We start from the raw sequence: 22937 nt of genomic DNA on the forward strand, positions 1-22937 counted from the left end.
ATATTACATAATCCAACACAGAAAAAAGGAAAGAAAAGCCAATCACACTGCTGCCACACCGGCATCCTAATGGTTCCTTTACAGACTGGAATATCCGTAGCTGCACAACACCCTAATGGTTTCTGTGTAGACTGGAATAGCCCTAGCGGCATAACACCCTAATGGTTCCTGTACAGACTGGAATATCCCTCGCTCCACGACAACCTAATGGTTCCTGTACAGACTGGAATATCCCTAACTGCACAACACCCTAATGGTTCCTGTACAGACTGGAAAATCCCTAGCTGCACAACACCCTAATGGTTCCTGTACAGACTGGAAAATCCCTAGCTGCACAACACCCTAATGGTTCCTGTACAGACTGGAAAATCCCTAGCTGCACAACACCCTAATGGTTCCTATACAGACTGGAAGATCCCTAGCTGCACAACACCCTAATGGTTCCTGTACAGACTGGAAGATCCATAGCGGCACAACACCCTAATGGTTCCTATACAGACGGGAAGATCCCTAGCTGCACAACACCCTAATGGTTCCTATACAGACGGGAAGATCCCTAGCGGCACAACACCCTAATGGTTCCTATACAGACGGGAAGATCCCTAGCTGCACAACACCCTAATGGTTCCTATACAGACGGGAAGATCCCTAGCGGCACAACACCCTAATGGTTCCTGTACAGACTGGAAGATCCCTAGCTGCACAACACCCTAATGGTTCCTGTACAGACTGGAAGATCCCTAGCGGCACAACACCCTAATGGTTCCTATACAGACTGGAAGATCCCTAGCTGCACAACACCCTAATGGTTCCTATACAGACTGGAAGATCCCTAGCTGCACAACACCCTAATGGTTCCTGTACAGACTGGAAGATCCCTAGCGGCACAACACCCTAATGGTTCCTATACAGACGGGAAGATCCCTAGCGGCACAACACCCTAATGGTTCCTATACAGACGGGAAGATCCCTAGCTGCACAACACCCTAATGGTTCCTATACAGACGGGAAGATCCCTAGCGGCACAACACCCTAATGGTTCCTGTACAGACTGGAAGATCCCTAGCTGCACAACACCCTAATGGTTCCTGTACAGACTGGAATATCCCTAGAGGCACAACACCCTAATGGTCCGTGTACAGACTGGAATATCCCTAGCGGCACAACACCCTAATGGTTCCTGTACAGACTGGAAGATCCCTAGAGGCACAACACCCTAATGGTTCCTGTACAGACTGGAATATCCCTAGCCGCACAACACCCTAATGGTTCCTGTACAGACTGGAATATCCCTAGTGGCACAACACCCTAATGGTTCCTATACAGACTGGAATATCCCTAGAGGCACAACACCTTAATGGTTCCTATACAGACTGGAGTATCCCTAGAGGCACAACACCCTAATGGTTCCTATACAGACTGGAATATCCCTAGCCGCACAACACCCTAATGGTTCCTATACAGACTGGAATATCCCTAGCTGCACAACACCCTAATGGTTCCTATACAGACTGGAATATCCCTAGAGGCACAACACCCTAATGGTTCCTGTACAGACTGGAATATCCCTAGCTGCACAACACCCTAATGGTTCCTATACAGACTGGAAGATCCCTAGCTGCACAACACCCTAATGGTTCCTGTACAGACTGGAAGATCCCTAGCGGCACAACACCCTAATGGTTCCTATACAGACGGGAAGATCCCTAGCGGCACAACACCCTAATGGTTCCTATACAGACGGGAAGATCCCTAGCTGCACAACACCCTAATGGTTCCTATACAGACGGGAAGATCCCTAGCGGCACAACACCCTAATGGTTCCTGTACAGACGGGAAGATCCCTAGAGGCACAACACCCTAATGGTTCCTGTACAGACTGGAATATCCCTAGCGGCACAACACCCTAATGGTTCCTGTACAGACTGGAATATCCCTAGAGGCACAACACCCTAATGGTTCCTGTACAGACTGGAATATCCCTAGAGGCACAACACCCTAATGGTTCCTGTACAGACTGGAATATCCCTAGCGGCACAACACCCTAATGGTTCCTGTACAGACTGGAATATCCCTAGAGGCACAACACCCTAATGGTTCCTGTACAGACTGGAATATCCCTAGAGGCACAACACCCTAATGGTTCCTGTACAGACTGGAATATCCCTAGCGGCACAACACCCTAATGGTTCCTGTACAGACTGGAATATCCCTAGCGGCACAACACCCTAATGGTTCCTGTACAGACTGGAATATCCCTAGCCGCACAACACCCTAATGGGTCCTGTACAGAATGGAATATCCCTAGAGGCACAACACCCTAATGGTTCCTGTACAGACTGGAATATCCCTAGAGGCACAACACCCTAATGGTTCCTGTACAGACTGGAATATCCCTAGCGGCACAACACCCTAATGGTTCCTGTACAGACTGGAATATCCCTAGAGGCACAACACCCTAATGGTTCCTGTACAGACTGGAATATCCCTAGCCGCACAACACCCTAATGGGTCCTGTACAGAATGGAATATCCCTAGAGGCACAACACCCTAATGGTTCCTGTACAGACTGGAATATCCCTAGTGGCACAACACCCTAATGGTTCCTGTACAGACTGGAATATCCCTAGCGGCACAACACCTTAATGGTTCCTATACAGACTGGAGTATCCCTAGAGGCACAACACCCTAATGGTTCCTATACAGACTGGAATATCCCTAGAGGCACAACACCCGAATGGTTCCTATACAGACTGGAATATCCCTAGAGGCACAACACCCTAATGGTTCCTATACAGACTGGAATATCCCTAGAGGCACAACACCCTAATGGTCCCTGTACAGACTGGAATATTCCTAGCTGCACAACACCCTAATGGTTCCTATACAGACTGGAATATCCCTAGTGGCACAACAACCTAATGGTTCCTGTACAGACTGGAATATCCCTAGTGGCACAACAACCTAATGGTTCCTATACAGACTGGAATATCCCTAGAGGCACAACACCCTAATGGTTCCTGTACAGACTGGAATATCCCTAGAGGCACAACACCCTAATGGTTCCTGTACAGACTGGAATATCCCTAGAGGCACAACACCCTAATGGTTCCTGTACAGACTGGAAGATCCCTAGCCGCACAACACCCTAATGGTTCCTATACAGACTGGAATATCCCTAGCCGCACAACACCCCAATGGTTCCTGTACAGACTGGAATATCCCTAGCTGCACAACACCCCAATGGTTCCTGTACAGACTGGAATATCCCTAGAGGCACAACACCCTAATGGTTCCTGTACAGACTGGAATATCCCTAGTGGCACAACACCCTAATGGTTCCTGTACAGACTGGAATATCCCTAGAGGCACAACACCCTAATGGTTCCTGTACAGACTGGAATATCCCTAGAGGCACAACACCCTAATGGTTCCTGTACAGACTGGAATATCCCTAGAGGCACAACACCCTAATGGTTCCTGTACAGACTGGAATATCCCTAGTGGCACAACAACCTAATGGTTCCTATACAGACTGGAATATTCCTAGCCCGCACAACACCCTAATGGTCCCTGTACAGACTGGAATATCCCTAGAGGCACAACACCCTAATGGTTCCTATACAGACTGGAATATTCCTAGCCGCACAACACCCTAATGGTTCCTGTACAGACTGGAATATCCCTAGCCGCACAACACCCTAATGGTTCCTGTACAGACTGGAATATCCCTAGCCGCACAACACCCTAATGGTTCCTGTACAGACTGGAATATCCCTAGTGGCACAACAACCTAATGGTTCCTGTATAGACTGGAATATCCCTAGCTGCACAACACCCTAATGGTTCCTGTACAGACTAGAAGATCCCTAGCGGCACAACACCCTAATGGTTCCTGTACAGACTGGAATATCCCTAGTGGCACAACACCCTAATGGTTCCTGTACAGACTGGAATATCCCTAGCGGCACAACACCCTAATGGTTCCTGTATAGACTGGAATATCCCTAGCCGCACAACACCCTAATGGTTCCTGTACAGACTGGAATATCCCTAGCGGCACAACACCCTAATGGTTCCTATACAGACTGGAATATCCCTAGCCGCACAACACCCTAATGGTTCCTGTACAGACTGGAATATCCCTAGTGGCACAACACCCTAATGGTTCCTGTACAGACTGGAATATCCCTAGTGGCACAACACCCTAATGGTTCCTGTACAGACTGGAATATCCCTAGCCGCACAACACCCTAATGGTTCCTGTACAGACTGGAATATCCCTAGCGGCACAACACCCTAATGGTTCCTATACAGACTGGAATATCCCTAGCCGCACAACACCCTAATGGTTCCTGTACAGACTGGAATATCCCTAGTGGCACAACAACCTAATGGTTCCTATACAGACTGGAATATTCCTAGCCCGCACAACACCCTAATGGTCCCTGTACAGACTGGAATATCCCTAGAGGCACAACACCCTAATGGTTCCTATACAGACTGGAATATTCCTAGCCGCACAACACCCTAATGGTTCCTGTACAGACTGGAATATCCCTAGCCGCACAACACCCTAATGGTTCCTGTACAGACTGGAATATCCCTAGCCGCACAACACCCTAATGGTTCCTGTACAGACTGGAATATCCCTAGTGGCACAACAACCTAATGGTTCCTGTATAGACTGGAATATCCCTAGCTGCACAACACCCTAATGGTTCCTGTACAGACTAGAAGATCCCTAGCGGCACAACACCCTAATGGTTCCTATACAGAATGGAATATATAGGTGTAAGAAAGGTAAAAAAAAGAAGAATACACAGAGAAAACAACACTGGTCTCCTCCTAAATCCATTAGCTGCAGGGCTGAAAATCCTTAGGAGACATCCATATAGAAATATACTGAGCCGAGAATGGCTGGAATAGAGGAGTGTAAAGAGCCCCACCCGGGATGTGATAGGACAGAGACAATGAGCAAATGAGAAAAGGCAATAACCATCAGCATAGGAAAAGAAGCAAAGGCAAAAGTATGGTAAATAGCTGAAGACTTTGTAGACAGTACCTTGAAGCCTCGCTCCTTAGCAAACTGCAGGATCATGGCCCTTCTTTCTCTAGTGGTGTTGGTTGCATCAAAGACCTAAAATATAGGATTAAATCCATTACAGAGCGGATCCCGGTGAGCCAGACCATAGTTATCCTCACACTAAAAGGATAGACATCCATACTGATGACCGCCGTATCATTACGCATTTCCCCCTGCAGGGACAAGCCTGACTTGCTGCACCTTCCCCAGCCGTATAGCAAGGAGGCGAGGAGAAAGGGATTGTACCTAATGAGCGCCCACCAGACCATGCATTAATCACGTGAAATGTTGTTCATAGTGGGATTACACCTTCAGGTTTTGGAAACTTATCATGATGTACCAAAGAGATACATGACAAACACAGCTCTGCTGCCGGGCCAAAAAACACAGCTCTGCTGCCGGGGCAAAAAACACAGCTCTGCTGCCGGGGCAAAAAACACAGCTCTGCTGCCGGGGCAAAAAACACAGCTCTGCTGCCGGGGCAAAAAACACAGCTCTGCTGCCGGGGCAAACACAGCTCTGCTGACAGGGCAAACACGCTCTGCTGACAGGGCAAACACAGCTCTGCTGACAGGGCAAACACAGCTCTGCTGACAGGGCAAACACGCTCTGCTGACAGGGCAAACACGCTCTGCTGACAGGGCAAACACGCTCTGCTGACAGGGCAAATAACACAACTGTGCTGCCGGGCCAAAAAACACAGCTCTGCTGCCAGGGCAAACACAGCTCTGCTGGCGGGGCAAACACAGCTCTGCTGGCGGGGCAAACACAGCTCTGCTGGCGGGGCAAACACAGCTCTGCTGGCGGGGCAAACACAGCTCTGCTTAGTGCCCACCAACCCATGGATTAAATCACGTGAAATGTTGTTCATAGTGGGATTACACCTTCAGGTTTTGGAAAGTTATCATGATGCACCAAAGAGATACATGACAAACACAGCTCTGCTGCCGGGCCAAAAAACACAGCTCTGCTGCCGGGCCAAAAAACACAGCTCTGCTGCCGGGCCAAAAAACACAGCTCTGCTGCTGTGCAGACACACAGCTCCGCTCCCGGGCAAACAAACGCAGCTCTGCTTCAGGGCAAACAAACGCAGCTCCGCTCTCGAGCAAACAAACACAGCTCTGCTTCAGGGCAAACAAACACAGCTCTGCTTCAGGGCAAACAAACACAGCTCTGCTTCAGGGCAAACAAACACAGCTCTGCTTCAGGGCAAACACAGCTCTGCTACATCACACATTTTCTCACACTACTTACAGCAACCTGTCCCTGTTCCCTTGTCAGATAAGTATGGACGTCTCTCAGGGCGTTGAGTGCACACTGTCTGTAAAAGATCATGGACAATGTTTAGGTGGACAACAACTGTCTACAATGTTTTCATCATATTCTCTTATAACTCTGCTGTGTAGTCCCTCAGTTATTCTTCCTGGAAATATATTCATAAATTGACATCTGGGTGTTGTCAGTTGTCCAATCAGCATTACACGTATCATTGTATAAGGACACACCACTTCAACAGGAATTACCTTGTAACACCCACTTGTCAGTTTACTCATAAGCTGCCAGGAGGAATAACAGAGGAACACAAAAACGCAGATTAAAAAACAAACAAAAAAAAAAAAAAAACCATGATGTAGAATTACTATTTCATGGGGAATATCAGTATTTAATACAGGCAATTACTAATATTATAAGGTACAGAGTTGCATTGACTGGAAACAGTCATCAAGCAGGACACATGATGATAGATGTATGGGAAGACTCCGCTATTATTCACTTTTCTTAATCCCTAAAAATGCAGAAAATATTGTACAATTGCTTAAATATTAGTTAATAGTGAAGGACTTGCTCCCATTAGCTGCATTAGTGATGTGTAAGTACGGTAAAAATAGAAACGTTCAGCGAGCTCACAATCATGGCTGACACTCACTTTCGTATTTTCATGGCTTCCTGGTTGTCAGAGCGGAAGAATTCATAGTTTTTATAGATCTGCACGGCTTCCCGGCGGTACTGTCCCACATTAAATACTATAGGAAGAGAGAAAACAGGTCAGTATGGAGGCCGTAAAAGAATCAAGGCATTAGTCATCATTCAGGGAGAGGACGGCCGGGCTGAGCGCTCTGCACCTCGGATGTCAGGCGTTATATGACGTCACCAAGTGCTCAACCCAAAACCTGAAAATTCAGGTTCCACTGTCGCCATATACAAGATCACAGGATATACAATTTTACTAAATAATTGCATTCTTTGTAAAACAAAACTGGTGGATCATCTTTTGTTAGAAATCTGTATGATACTGTTCCTCTGTTGCGCCTATTGGAAATGTATAAACTGAGCGTTACCAGTTAGGGGGGTGTGTCCCTTCACAGTCCAATCAAATCTGAGTACATCAGACACACCCCCATCACACATTGCATAGCGCTAACATCTGGTTGTCAACTTCATTGATTTCCAGGAGGTATAACAGAGGATCGGAGGTGAGTAGTGACGATGACTTGCATTAAAATAAGACCCGGGCAAGTGTTAGAGAAGTGGCCCGGGATAGAAACGACAACTCTAATGTGGAAGTGGGTGGTCATGGAGAAATCCCGGTACATAACACACACAAGTTTCAAGTCTGTTTGACCGGTGGTACGCCCGCTCAGGTTCGGATACCAGTTCTCAGCAGAGGTGTCAGAGTGGACGTATCTCAGCCTTCACTCACTCTCCCCAGTCAGATGACGTGAAGCCTCTCTTTCCTCAGAGGATTCCTTCCAGAGGCATCATAACCTCTACACATGGTCCTAGTCAGGACATGCAAATCCTCTCTTCCCTCAGAGGACTCCCTTCAGAAGCATCAGAACCTCTACACACAGTCCCAGTCAAGACAACTCTCTTCCCTTAGAGGATTCCTTCCAGAGGTTTCATAACCTCTACACACAGTCTCGGACAGGACAATTTTCTCCCCTCAGAGGATTCCTTCCAGAGATGTCAAGATGTCATAACCTCTGCACAAGGTCCCGTTCAGGACATGCAAATCCTCTATTCTCTCCGAGAATTCCATCCAGAGGCGGCAACCTCTACACACAGTCACGGTGAGGACATGTAAATCCTCTCTTCTCTCAGTGGATTCCCTTCAGAGGAGTCATAACCCCTACACACAATCCTGGTCAGGACATGCAAATCCTGTCTTCCCTCAGAGGATTCCTTCCAGAGGCGTCATAACCTCTACAAACAGTGGCGGTCAAGACAACTCTTCCCTCAGAGGATTCTTTCCAGAGGCATTAGAACCTCTACACACGGTTCTGGTCAGGATATGCAAATCCTCTCTTCCCTCAGAGGACTCCCTTCAGAAGTGTCAGAACCTCTACACACAGTTCTGGAAGGAAGAGAGTTGTCCTGACCGGAGGTGTCATAACCTCTACACACAGTCTCGGACAAGACAGTTGTCTTCCCTCAGAGGGGTCCTTCCAGAGGCATCATTACCTCTACACACAGTTCCGGACAGGACAGTTCTCTTCCCTCAGAGGATTCCTTCCAGAGATGTCATAACCTCTACAGAAGGTCTCGTTCAGGACATGCAAATCCTCTATTCTCTCCGAGAATTCCCTCCAGAGGCGTCAACCTCTACACACAGTCCTGGTGAGGACATGTAAATCCTCTGTTCTCTCAGAGGATTCCCTCCAGAGGAGTCATAACCTCTACACACAGTCCTGGTCAGGACATGCAAATCCTGTCTTCCCTCAGTGGATTCCTTCCAGAGGCGTTATAATCTCTACAAACAGTGGCGGTCAAGACAACTCTCTTCCCTCAGAGGATTCCTTCCAAAAGGCGTTATAACCTCTACACACGGTTCTGGTCAGGATATGCAAATCCTCTTTTCCTTCAGAGGACTCATAACCTCTGTCATCTGTCAGGATGTCATAACCTCTACACACAGTCTCGGACAAGACAGTTGTCTTCCCTCACATGGGTCCTTCCAGAGGCATCATTACCTCTACACACAGTTCCGGACAGGACAGTTCTCTTCCCTCAGAGGATTCCTTTCAGAGGCGTCATAACCTCTACACACGGTCCTGGTCAGGACATGCAAATCCTCTCTTCTCTCAGAGGATTCCCTCCAGAGGAGTCATAACTAGTGATGAGCGAGTACTAAAAAGCTCGGGTGCTCGAGGCTCGGGCCGAGCATCCCAAGATACTCGTGTACTCGGCCCGAGCACCGAGCCCAATGTTATCCTATGGGGGACCCGAGTATTATTCTGAAATGACCACCGGCAGCATGTAGAAACCATAAAACTGTAAATTAAAAAAAAAAACGTGCGTGTGTGTGTAAGCGTGCATATATATATACACGCGGAGTGGAGTGCGGGAGGGGCCGTAGCCGAGCGGGGAAGTGTCGGGCTAAAGGCACGGTCATGCTGTGAGGGCCGGCCAATCACTGCAATTCCACAACAGGGCTGTGGCATTGCAGTGGTCTGCCAGCCAATCCCTGCATAAGGGCTGGCTCTAAAAAGAGCGCCAACATGAAGACCACGAGTACAGCACGAGTATCGCGAAATTACTCGGTACCCGCCGAGTAGCCTGAGTACAGTGATACTCGTGCGAGTACCGAGTGGTAACAAGCATGCTCGCTCATCACTAGTCATAACCTCTACACACGGTCCCGGTCAGGAAATCCAAATCCTCTCTTCTCTCTCAGAGGATTCCCTCCTAAGGTCTACATATGGTCCCAGTCAGAACATGCAAATCCTCTCCTCCTTCAGAGGATTCTTTACAGAGAACTCAGACAGCCTACCCACAATGACCATGTGGCAAACAGTCTCCATCTTAACAGATGAGACACTCCCATGGGCAGAGGTATGTGGATAGCCAGACCCGCCTGTCTCTCCAGCTATCTGTAAAACCTGACAATGGAACATCCTAACAAGCCTCGTGGCACTACAAGTACCCGAATGGACATCCAGGTCTACATGACTTCTGTGATACATACTGGACGCCATGATACAGTAGTTGAAGCACCACGCTAGCATTTTCTTTTTTTTTCAGCTCCGCAGTGCCGCTTTAAATCTAAGCCCCCGGTCTTAAACTCACCCTCCGGACACACTGATGACACCGGTATCATTTTGCTCTGTACGTGTTTAAATACGGATGTGTGAATAAGGCCTTAAACCGAGACGGTAATTATATTTCTCCCAGCTGAGAGTTTTCTACAATTGCATTCATTCTGGGCAAACAGCTTGAACTCAAGTGACCCCTCGTAACACATTGACAGGATCTCTCTTCTGTGCTCAGATTATGGAGGAGGGACTGAATACTTATCTCAAACCTCAGGCTGAGACACAGATTTGCTTTGTACATGTTTTACAGCTCTTGGGAGTAAACAAGAATCATTCCATTCACAGACCTAACAGAGATACGGCTGTATAGATCCCAGTATAACAATAAAATTGATACTTGTTTGGCGGTAATCCGATGTGCCAGCGCTGAGATATCCAGCTTTGAAGTTACACTCAAATTTTAAGGCCAGAATGTATCACCCCGCCCCAATGCACTACTCGGCTCATTTGCATATATATTTTAAACCTTGATTTCTCAGCCCTGGTATATCGGATTACTACAAAATAGGTATCGTTTTAATCGTTGTTTTACAATATATACAGCCATATATTCAGATTCAGAAGTAACATTGACCCGATAAGTTCCCTTTAAGTGTCACTCTCTTATAAGGAGCCAAATATTGGATTATTCTTTGACTGTGAAAAACGAAGTGAAAGTTTACTGATGCCATCGCATCAGGGTAGCAGTTTACCTTTTGTTGGGGTTCCAATCCAGTTGAGGTAGCGAGTGAGTTTCTTGGAGATGTAAGTCTTTCCTCGGGCAGGGAGCCCCACCATGATGATCATCGTGGGGGAGTTGGTGAACTGAGGTATAGAGGCTGCAAAAGACGGATGGGAGCTTTAATTGGGGCCAATCAAATATGATAACAGCAATAACTTGTTCCCCTCCTTGTTTTTTTTTTAACAACCTACGATACCCATCATAGCAAACTTATGTAACCAAAGTTTGCCAAGACCTTAAGACATGAACCAAAGCCCTTAAACCTTTTTTGGCTAGGGGGCATAGAAAAATACATTTTTGCCTATGCTCAATGTATGGGGTAAACAAAGGTATTAAAAAAAAGGTAAAAAAAAAAAAGTATTTTTTGCATATCACAAGTGGTCCATCCATCGAGTCCCCCACCAATCCCGAGAACAGGGCTCTAAAATGATCCACTCCGAAAAACTGCAGATAAGCTCTGATTTAAGAGGATAAGAACTGATCTTTGATTCTCAACACCAGCTGCTGTTCAGCTCCGTTCAATGTTTACATCAAGCTGTCGAAGGAGCTAATAACTGCAATCAGTACCGGGTATCAGACCCCTCCATCAGACATTGAAGACCTCTCCTAAGGATATATTTAAATATAGGTTTATTTCATTCCTAGACAACCCCTTTAAAGAGAACTTGTCAGTTGCCAAAACAAAATTAGATAAATACCCTGTAAAAATCCCTAGGCTTCCCTGATTGTAACGTTTTTTTCCGTTTTGCTCTACGTCGCTCCATTGCAGAGATATTCCCCTTTGTTGCTTTTGGAGCTCAGTATGTGAAATTTCTGCATGCAGACCAACTGGGCGTTTCCTCAGAGTCTTCTCTTGGGGTGTGTGCTTTCTCATCTCCTTTCCAGATGCTGCCAATCACAACTCAGCAGCTAACATAGTAGTCTAGGATGCTGCCTAGCTGTGATTGGCTGTGTCTGTGAGGGAGGTATTAAAGCACACGCCCCCAGAGAAGACTGTGAAGAAACGCCCAGTTGGTCTGCATGCAGAAATTTCACATTCCAAAAGCAACAAATGTGAATATCTCTGCAATGGAGCGACGTAGCACAAAAGGGAAAAGAGCGTCAGAATCGGGGGAACTCATGGATTTTGGTAAGGTAGTTAGCGTTTAAGCAATTTAGAGTCTATTTAACTGTATAGGGAAGAGCATGGGACTTCACTTCTCTATACAGAAGGAAAAAAAAAACATTTACCAAGGCATGGTTATTTTTATGGTGGGCTTATATCCTGACAGTTGTCCGGACTGCCTCCACTTACGTATATTTAGTACATGATCGTACATGCTGGACAGTAGCCATAAACACCTACTTCAGTGGTGTGCAAGTGCTTGATTTCTTGTGATTATGGTGTTAAGAATTGGATTTTTTGCAATGAACCCAGTGACCACGGGCTCCGCGCCATCTGCCTCTCTACTGAATAGGGTTGGCATTCTTGTGAATGCCGGGGAGGTCTCATTCTTATGCGCAGCAGCTACTCAGGTTGTGTGCCCAACACAACCGTGCCAGCTTCTAGAGCTTTAATATAAGGGGGGGTATGGGGCAAGCAGAGCATGTTGTCCACACTTTTTTATATCTCAGACTCTTAAAGGGATGGTATATTGATGTAGCCTTTAAATTTTCTCATTTTGGCAGTAATATAATATAATATTTTATTCATTTATATAGCGCTGTTAATTCCACAGCACTTTACATACATTGGCAACACTGTCCCCATTGGGGCTCACAATCTAAATTCCCTATCTGTATGATTTTGGAGTGTGGGAGGAAACCGGAGAACCCGGAGGAAACCCACGCAAACACGGGGAGAACATACAAACTCCTTGCAGATGTTGTCCTTGGTGGGAATTGAACCCGGGACCCCAGCGCTGCAAGACTGCAGTGCTAACCACTGAGCCACCACAAGACTGCAGTGCTAACTACTGAGCCACCACAAGACTGTAGTGCTAACCACTGAGCCACCACAAGACTGCAGTGCTAACCACTGAGCCACCACAAGACTGCAGTGCTAATCACTGAGCCACCACAAGACTGCAGTGCTAATCACTGAGCCACCACAAGACTGCAGTGCTAATCACTGAGCCACCACAAGACTGCAGTGCTAACCACTGAGCCACCGTGCTGCCCATAGCATCTTTTTTTTTGCCTGGCCTCCAGATTCTTCCCCTGAAATATTGCTGAAATCAGTGGGTTTGGATAATTATCAAACTTGTCTTGCGGGCATTAAAGACTGTTATACAGCTGTGCGCGATTGCTTATTTATCCCTCCCTTCAGCCACCACGTGCATGCTCACTTAGGCGGAGCGTACATGTGTTCTCAAAGGGGAAAGAAGCCGGACATCTCTTACTTATCTCATCACATCAGAGCCAAAGATCAGACATGTTGAAATTAACATGCCTGATCCTTTTTTCCTCTAGTCAGGAAACCCCCAACACATATTAGATGATCAACTGGTTCCCCTGCCAGTATGTATGGAGACTTTTAGGTTTCAGGTTGTGGTCTGGACCAATGCCATTACACCCCCTATAGATACCCTCTTGCAGGTTATGGTTGGGACCAAATCTATTACACGCCCTTGCTAGTGAGTATGGAGGGAGAAGGGGGATAGTCCTTTTCAGGACACCACTATACCAGCACCATGGACAGAGCGCATAGGGAATCCTCGGCAAAAAGTGGGGATAATCCGGGCTTATAGTAAGTGATTTTGACTTTGTAGTATACAGCACAGGAAATTAGTACAACCCTGCACATAGGATAGAGAGAAAAAAAGTTCATGACCTCCATCAAGTCTCAAAGTCCCAAAAAGTTATTTAAATAAGGGTTAATAAAAGAAGTTTCTGTGTTTTTACAGAGCTTGTGAAATGTACCGCAGAGTTCAGCAGCTGCGACCGTGAAGTGTCCACGATCCACACACAAACCCACTGGAATGTGAATCAAAGTCATGTGGACGAGGAGGCGAAACACTGCGAAACATCTCAATAAAGCCCGACATAGGGATGGTGGTGGCAACCGCTCACTACTGAATTGCACGGACGTGTGAAATAACCTTTTTTTCCCCATAAAAGATGGAAAAATTCCCCAATCCATAAATAGTTTACAGCCGATTACCAAGGTTTGAATCGTGGTCAAACCATGCAAAAAAAAAAAGTTGGGACAAAGATGCCTTGTCCCTCTAATTAGGTGGGTCACGCTCATTACAGTCCATCTGCCAGACATAGCTTTTATTGACTAGATAGTGCCTGCCATATTCAAGACCAGGCTCGGACCGGCCCACCAGAGAGCAGGAGAATTCTCTGGTGGGCCCCTTTGCAGTAATAAATTACTTCCTCCCTCTCCCCCAAAAAAATAATCAGTAGTTTGCACAATACACTTATCCTCAAAAGGTGGACAACTCCTTTACCTCTACATGTAACCTAAACTTTTACTCTATAATGGCAAATATGGGGATCTGTCAGCTAAGATGACACTGAACCGCAGGATAAATGTGGAGATCCGTCAGCTAAGACGTCACTGAACTGCAGGATAAATGTGAGGATCTATCAGCTAAGACGTCACTGAATAAATGTGGGGATCTGTAAGCTAAGACGACACTGAGCTGCAGGATAAATGTGGGGATCCGTCAGTTAAGACAACACTGGACTCTAGAATAAAATGTGGGGATCTGTCAGTGAAGGACGACACTGAACCGCAGGATAAATGTGGGGTTCTGTCAGCTAAGACGACACTGAATAAATGTGGGGTTCTGTCAGCTAAGACGACACTGAATAAATGTGGGGTTCTGTCAGCTAAGACGACACTGAATAAATGTGGGGTTCTGTCAGCTAAGACGACACTGAGCTGCAGGATAAATGTGGGGATCCGTCAGCTAAGACGTCACTGAACCACAGGATAAATGTGCGGATCCGTCAGCTAAGACGACACTGAATAAATGTGGGGTTCTGTCAGCTAAGACGACACTGAATAAATGTGGGGATCCATCAGCTAAGACGTCACTGAACCACAGGATAAATGTGGGGATCCGTCAGTGAAGGACGACACTGAACCACAGGATAAATGTGGGGATCCGTTAGCTAAGACAAAACTGAGCTGCAGGATAAATGTGGGGATCCGTCAGCTAAGACGACACTGAATAAATGTGTGGATCCATCAGCTAAGACGTAACTGAACTGCAGGATAAATGTGGGGATCCATCAGCTAAGACGACACTGAATTCCAGAATAAAATGTGGGGATCCGTCAGCTAAGACGACACTGAACCGCAGGATAAATGTGGGGATCAGTCACCTAAGATGACACTGAACCACAGGATAAATATGGGGATCTGTCAGTTAAGATGACACTGAACTCCAAAATAAAATGTGGAGATCTGTCAGCGAAGGACGACACTGAGCCGCAGGATAAATGTGGGGATCCGTCAGCTAAGACGACACTGAGCCGCAGGATAAATGTGGGGATCCGTCAGCTAAGACGACACTGAACTCCAGGATAAATGTGGGGATCCATCAGCTAAGACTACACTGAACCGCAAGATAAACGTGGGGATCAGTCACCTAAGACGACACTGAACCGCAGGAGAAATGTGGGGATCCTTCAGTTAAGACGACACTGAACTCCAAAATAAAATGTGGGGATCTGTCAGTGAAGGACGACACTGAACCGCAGGATAAATGTGGGGATCCGTCAGCTAAGACAAGACTGAACCGCAGGATAAATATAGGGATCCATCAATTAAGACGACACTGACCCGCAGGATAAATGTGGGGATCCATCAGCTAACACGATACTAAATAAATGTGTGGATCCATCAGGTATTATGACACTGAACCGCAGAATAAATATGGGGATCCATCAGCTAACACGATACTGAATAAATGTGGGGATCCATCAGGTATTATGACACTGAACCGCAGGATAAATGTGGGGATCCGTCAGCTAAGACGACACTGAACTCCAGAGTGAAGGGACCCCCAAACAATCTCCATATTCGCCATGAAATTTTTAAAGGGACATTCACCGTCATCATGTTACCCCTCGTAAGGTCATATTTATATTTGCCGAGAAAAGCCCTAAGCGCCCGTGTCCTTCGCGGTTTCCCCCCCTACCGGCGTCCCCCCCCAGCTCCGGGATCAGCTATGGGTCGTGCACTCACATCCTCGCCTCTGCTGCAGCCGCTCACTCTGGTGAGGGATCCATATTTTCTGGAGCCTGGTCTGCTTCAGCTCCCTCAGCATGTCAGCCATCTGCTGCTTCTGCGTCTTCAGTGCCTGAGCACAATCTGGGTCGGCGCCCTGGGTCTGCATGGTCCCAGATGACCTAGGGGCTGGCACCTGATGTGGCCGTGCCCTGTGTGTGGGTCACCTCGTGTACCTTATCTGTAGGAGCAGATAGCCAGCTGTGTTGACTGAACAAGTCACTCCACCCCTCCTCCTGAACTAGAAACGCTGCCAAAATGGGAGGGACCCATAGGGGACCCATCCCCAACCCAGAGGAAGCCAGCAACTAGAAATGTGCACGCTCCACCGGATTCGTCTCCGCCATTCGCAAGTCAATGGAGTGCAAGCTCTTCGGAACAATGTGCCAACTTATGGCTGCGACAACAAAACAGAAAAATATTAAATAATAAAGAAAAACAAATAAAAAAATAAACAAAAAAATACAAAACTATAAAAAAAAAGAAAAAACAAAAATAAAGGAAAATAAAAATAAATGGAAAACAAAGAAAAAAAAGAAAAAAAAAGAAAATATATTGCACTGAGACGATTAAAACCTGCACCAATGTGTGTAAAAATATAGAAAAACGCAGCCGCCAATCCTGCCGAAATTTGTCATAAAAACCGCAACAACAAAAAAATAAGAGACAAAAAAAACCCACAAAGAAAAGAAAAAAAATAAGAAAAAAAGAACAAAAAAAGGAAAATATAAAGCAATAAAGAAAAACAAATAAATAAACAAAAAAATACAAAACTATAAAAAAAAGAAAAAACAAAAATAAAGGAAAATAAAAATAAATGGAAAACAAAGAAAAAAAATAAAAAAAAGAAAATATATTGCACTGAGACGATTAAAACCTGCACCAATGTGTGTAAAAATATAGAAAAACGCAGCCGCCAATCCTGCCGAAATTTGTCATAAAAACCGCAACGACAAAAAAATAAAACAGACAAAAAACCCCCCACAAAGAAAATAAAATAATAATAAAAAAAATAAATAAAAATATAAAATAATAAAGGAAAACAAATAAAAAAAAACAAAAAATACAAAACTATAAAGAAAAAGAAAAACAAAAAAACCCCAAAAATAAATGGAAAACAAAGAAAAAAAAGAAAATATAATGCAATGAGACGATTAAAATCTGCACCAATGTGTGTACAAATATAGAAAAACACAGCCGGCAATCCTGCCGAAATTTGTCATAAAAACTGCAACGACAAAAAATAATAAGAGAGAAAAAAAATAAACAAAATAAACAAAAAGATATAAAAATAAAAAAAAAACAAAAAAAGGAAAAACAAATATAAAACAAGAAAACCAAATAAAAGAAAAGAAAAAAAAAAACCAAAAATTCAAAACTATAAAGAAAAAAAAATAAAAAAATAAAGGAAAATAAAAATAAATGGAAGACAAAGAAAAAAATAAAGAAAAAAAAATGCAATGAGCAGATTAAAATATGCAACTATGCGTGTAAAAATATAGAAAAATGCAGCAGCCAATCCTGCCGAAATTTGTCATAAAAACCGCAACGACAAAAAATAATAAGAGAGAAAAAAAATAAACAAAATAAACAAAAACACATAAAAAATAAAAAAGAACAAAAAAAAGGAAAAACAAATATAAAACAAGAAAAACAAATAAAAAATAAAGAAAAAAAACCCAAAAAATTCAAAACTATAAAAGAAAAAGAAAACAAATAAAAAAATAAAGGAAAATAAAAATAAATGGAAGACAAAGAAAAAAATAAAGAAAAAAAAAATGCAATGAGCAGATTAAAATATGCTTGTAAAAATATAGAAAAACGCAGCAGCCAATCCTGCTGACATTTGTAATAAACTGCAAAGACAAAAAAATAAGAAAAAAAAAAACACAAAAAAACAAAAACACAAAGGAAAAATAAAAAAGGAAAATATATAAATCAATAAAAACAAATAAAAAAATAAATAAAAAAATACAAAACTATAAAGAACAAGAAAAACAAAAATAAAAATAAAGGGAAAACAAAGAAGAATAAATAATAAAAATATAATGCAATGAGCAGATTAAAATCTGCACCAATTCGTGTAAAAATATAGAAAAACGACGCAGCTGCCAATCCTGCCGACATTTGTAATAAACAGCAACGACAAAAAAATAAGAGAAAAAACACACAAAAAACAAAAACACAAATAAAAAAAAACAAAAAGGAAAAACAAATAAAAAAATATAAAGAAAAAGAAAAACAAATTGAAAACAAAGAAAACAAAAAAAGGAAAATAAAAATAAATGTAAAACACAGAAAAAATAAATAAAAACTGGAATGAGCCTATTAAAATCTGCACCAATGTGTGTAAAACTAAAAAAAAAATATAAAAAAAATAAAGAAAAAGAAACATAAGAAAACAAAAAAAAGTTAATAAAAAAAAAGAAAACGAAAAAAAAAAAAGCTGGGAATTCCTTCTTATACAAAATTGGATCACAGCATTGTAAAAGAAAACAAAGCACGGTGGGGGCCTATTGAGGTCAATCAATGCCCTCCTCCGCCCCGCGGTGCATTATATGCCTATAGTCACATAGGACAGGGGTGTAGCTTTGGCAGATGGTACTGGACAAGGTGTGAGTATTGGGGGTGCAGTGGGTACAATCACACCCAATTTCAGATGTTTTACAGTCTGGGAGCTTCGACCTTGTACCCCGCCTACAATTGGTTTAAGAAAAACAACAAACAAACATATTGTGCTTTATTCACCCTCCCCCGGTCCAGCTTTGAGACTACACCACTGCTGTTTCCATCTTTATTGTCTGCAGCTGACTGCATGGTATCCAATCAGTGAGCTCAGCAGCCTGTATGGTCAACTCGGGCAGACCTGCTGAGACCATCGATTAGCTGCAGTGTTGATGACATGAGGTCAGCGCTGGAGACAATAATACACACTGGGAGCAGAGGTGGAGACACAATACTGGACCTGGGGAAGGTGAGTAAAGCGGAATTTTTTTTATTTTTTTTTTAAGAAACTGAAGTCAGGGGACAGATGGATTATTTACGGTACGAGCAGTGACATTATGGACTCTTTACTGTACGAGCAGTGATAATATGAATTATTTACCGTGAGAGCAGTGAAACTATGGATTCTTTACTGTATGAGCAATAATACTATACGGATTCTTTACTATAAGAGCAGTGATACTATGGATTCTTTACTGTAAGAGCAGTGAGACTATGGATTCTTTACTGTAAGAGCAGTGAGACTATGGATTCTTTACTGTAAGAGCAGTGAGACTATGGATTCTCTCTACTGTATGAGCAATACTATGGATTCTTTACTGTGAGAGCAGTGAGACTATGGATTCTTAACTGCATGAGCATTGAAACTATGGATTCTTTACTGTGAGGGCAGTGAGACTACTGATTCTTTCCTGTATGAACAGCAATAGTATGGATTCTCTACTGTATGAGCAATACTATGGATTCTTTACTGTATGAGCAGTGAGACTATGGATTATTTACTGTATGAGCAGTGAGACTATGGATTCTTTACTGTATGAGCAGTGAGACTATAGAAACTTTACTGTGAGAGCAGTGATAATATGGATTCTCTACTGTAAGGGCACTGTGAGACTATTGATTATTTACTGTATGAACAGTAATAATATGGATTGTTTATTGTAAGCGCAGTAAGACTATGGATTCTTTACTATATGAGCAGGAATACTATGGATTCTTTACTGTAAGAGCATTGAGACTATGGATTTGTTTACTGTTCGAGCAGCAATACTATGGATTCTTTACTGTGTGAGCAGTAATAGTATGGATTCTTTACTGTAAGGGCAGTGAGAATATTGATTCTTTACTGTATGAGCAGTAATACTTAGATTCTTTACTGTAAAAGTGGTAAGGCTAAAGATTCTTTACTATATGAGCAGCAATACTATGGATTCTTTACTGTAAGAGCAGTGAAACTATGGATTCTCTCTACTGTATGAGCAATAATACTATGGATTCATTACTGTGAGAGCAGTGATTCTATGGATTCTTTACTGTATGAGCATTGAAACTATGGATTCTTTACTGTGTGAGCAGTAATAGTATGGATTTTTTACTGTAAGGACAGTGAGACTATTGATTATTTACTGTATGAACAGTAATAATATGGATTGTTTATTGTAAGCGCAGTAAGACTATGGATTCTTTACTATATGAGCAGGAATACTATGGATTCTTTACTGTAAGAGCATTGAGACTATGGATTTTTTTACTGTTCGAGCAGCAATACTATGGATTCTTTACTGTGTGAGAGGTAATAGTATGGATTCTGTACTGTAAGGGCAGTGAGAATATTGATTCTTTACTGTATGAGCAGTAATACTTGGATTCTTTACTGTAAAAGTGGTAAGCCTATAGATTCTTTACTATATGAGCAGCAATACTATGGATTCTTTACTGTAAGAGTAGTGAGACTATGGATTCTTTACTATAAGAGCAGTGAAACTATGGATTCTCTCTACTGTATGAGCAATAATACTATGGATTCATTACTGTATGAGCAGTGAGACTATGAATTTTTTGCTGTATGAGCAGTAATACTATGGATTATTTACTGTGAGAGCAGCAATATTATGGATTCTTTACTGAGAGCAGTGAGTCTATGATTCTTTACTGTGAGAGCAGTGAGTCTATGATTCTTTACTGTGAGAGCAGTGAGACTATGATTCTTTACTGTGAGAGCAGCAATATTATGGATTCTTTACTGTGAGAGCAGTGAGACTATGGATTCTTTACTGTGAGAGCACGGAGACTATGATTCTTTACTGTGAGAGTAGTAATACTATAGATTCTTTGCTGTAAGAGCACGGAGACTATGGATTATTTACTGTATGAGCAGTAATATTATGGATTCTTTACTGTAAGATCACTGAGGGCAAGAGGTTTTCTAAAACTGGAAAACCCTTTTAATGTGGCTGTAGTCATGTACCTGTGGATGAGGTATAGAACACTATGACAGGGAGCAGGCAAAGTAGACATCTGCCTAGGGCTCTGTGATCTTTAAAGTCCAAAATTGACAATTAATGCTCAGTCAATGGGACATATAGCGGCCACTGCCGAGTTCTGCGCTATATGTATCGGATCGGTGGGTATGCTAAATGTAAGACCCCCATCAGTCTGATACTGATGACCAATTCTGAGGATAAGTCATTAATATGTCATTCCTGGTCAAGCCCTTTCAGCTCTGCTACATAGGTACACTGTGTTCCATCTAATAAAAGCAAAACATTCCGTGTACAGTGGAAATGTTCCAGCACAGGATACAGATTCTAGTGTAATATGTGGTTAAACCCAGTTTTATGTCACTTTTTGCTTTTTTTGCTATCACACCCTCACGTCTGACTGACAACGGATTGGATTGCATGGTCTAAGATGAAGCAACATTTCCATTGGATTAAAAACAAATGTTACTGGCTTGATAAGGTTTCGCAATGGTTTCCAAGAAAATCCTTTTCAGAGGATTCTAGAGGAAACGACGATGAGAGGTCATTAATAAACTTAATCCCTAGTTAAAGCGTCACCCTCCAGTTGTATCCCAATTCCTGTCCCCTTCTATCAAATCAGTGACCCGGGGGGCAACAACCTCCATTATCTGCCTTTTCCCGAAACTCCATCAAAGTCAAGGGAAAGGGGGTTCCCCTGTTTCGGACAAATTCCCTATTTATTCCCTAATGATCAATGGGTTTTCTAAACAGACTACCAGTTAAAATTAGATCTTTTTATTTGGGGGATTATTTTTACAAATTTTTTTTTTTTATTTTTAGTTTTTTTTTTTTACTATAAAATAGAATTTTAAGAGTAAAGTAGAAATGACAGAGGAGACAAAGTGACAATGATTTCCTGTCCCTTTTATTCTAGTGATCGTCAGAGATCAAGTCCAGATCCAGTTTACAATAATCCAGCACCTACAATACCCTATTAGGAAGGATATGCCATAAAAAAATAAAAATTAAAATAAATATTCGCCTTCAGAATGGAGGAAAATGGAATGTACAGTGTTTCTCTCTGCCTCATTACAGTGAATAGCGTTATTGTTGTTTTAGCTTTTCAGGCAGAAGCCCCTGACAGTCTCAAAATATAATGTGAACATAGCCCAACTCGGAAACTCTGCAACGTTTTGGATAAAAACTGTTCCAGGGATGAGGTGATCAGTCCATAGGTCTGTCCCTGCCGGATCCTCCTTTAGTCTGATTGACCTGTCCATCTAGCTGAGCAGGCGGGGAGAAGCCTGCGGGGAGAAGCCTGCGGGGAGAAGCCTGCGGTAACAAGCCTGCGGGGAGAAGCCTGCGGTAACAAGTCTGTGGGGATAAGCCTGTGGTAGCAAGCTTGTGGGGAGAAGCTTGTGGGGAGAAGCTTGTGGGGAGAAGCTTGTGGGGAGAAGCTTGTGGGGAGAAGCTTGTGGGGAGAAGCATGTGGGGAGAAGCCTGCGGTAACAAGCATGTGGGGAGAAGCCTGCGGTACCAAGCCAAGCCTGTGGGGAGAAGCCTGTGGGGAGAAGCCTGTGGTAACAAGCTTGTGGGGAGAAGCATGTGGAGAGAAGCCTTCAGTAACAAGCCTGTGGGGAGAAGCCTGCGGGGAGAAGCCTGCGGGGAGAAGCCTGCGGGGAGAAGCCTGCGGGGAGAAGCCTGCGGGAGAAGCCTGTGGTAACAAGCCTGCGCGGGAGAAGCCTGCGCGGGAGAAGCCTGCGCGGGAGAAGCCTGCGGGGAGAAGCCTGCGGGGAGAAGCCTGCGCGGGAGAAGCCTGCGGGGAGAAGCCTGTGGGGAGAAGCCT

The 22937-nt window shown here is 43.7% G+C and overlaps 1 protein-coding gene across 3 annotated transcripts in view; it reads right to left on the reverse strand.

The window, feature by feature from the left end:
- PFKFB1 (6-phosphofructo-2-kinase/fructose-2,6-biphosphatase 1) overlaps window positions 1–22937 on the reverse strand; it is a 66332-nt gene that overhangs the window by 29880 nt on the left and 13515 nt on the right. For 2 of the 3 annotated variants that reach the window (XM_075324240.1, XM_075324239.1), the window contains exons 1-5: window positions 16083–16358; window positions 10872–10997; window positions 7014–7110; window positions 6341–6407; window positions 5066–5140 (exon numbers count right to left, since the gene is read on the reverse strand). In XM_075324240.1, coding sequence (XP_075180355.1) covers window positions 5066–5140; window positions 6341–6407; window positions 7014–7110; window positions 10872–10997; window positions 16083–16233 — 516 coding nt within the window. In that variant the 5' untranslated portion in view covers window positions 16234–16358. Of the gene's footprint in view, window positions 1–5065; window positions 5141–6340; window positions 6408–7013; window positions 7111–10871; window positions 10998–16082; window positions 16359–22937 lie in introns of those variants that run through there. The other variant, XM_075324241.1, reaches the window with a different exon arrangement.

The sequence above is a fragment of the Anomaloglossus baeobatrachus genome, chromosome 9 (assembly GCF_048569485.1).
Source record: "Anomaloglossus baeobatrachus isolate aAnoBae1 chromosome 9, aAnoBae1.hap1, whole genome shotgun sequence".
Lineage (NCBI taxonomy): Eukaryota > Metazoa > Chordata > Amphibia > Anura > Aromobatidae > Anomaloglossus > Anomaloglossus baeobatrachus.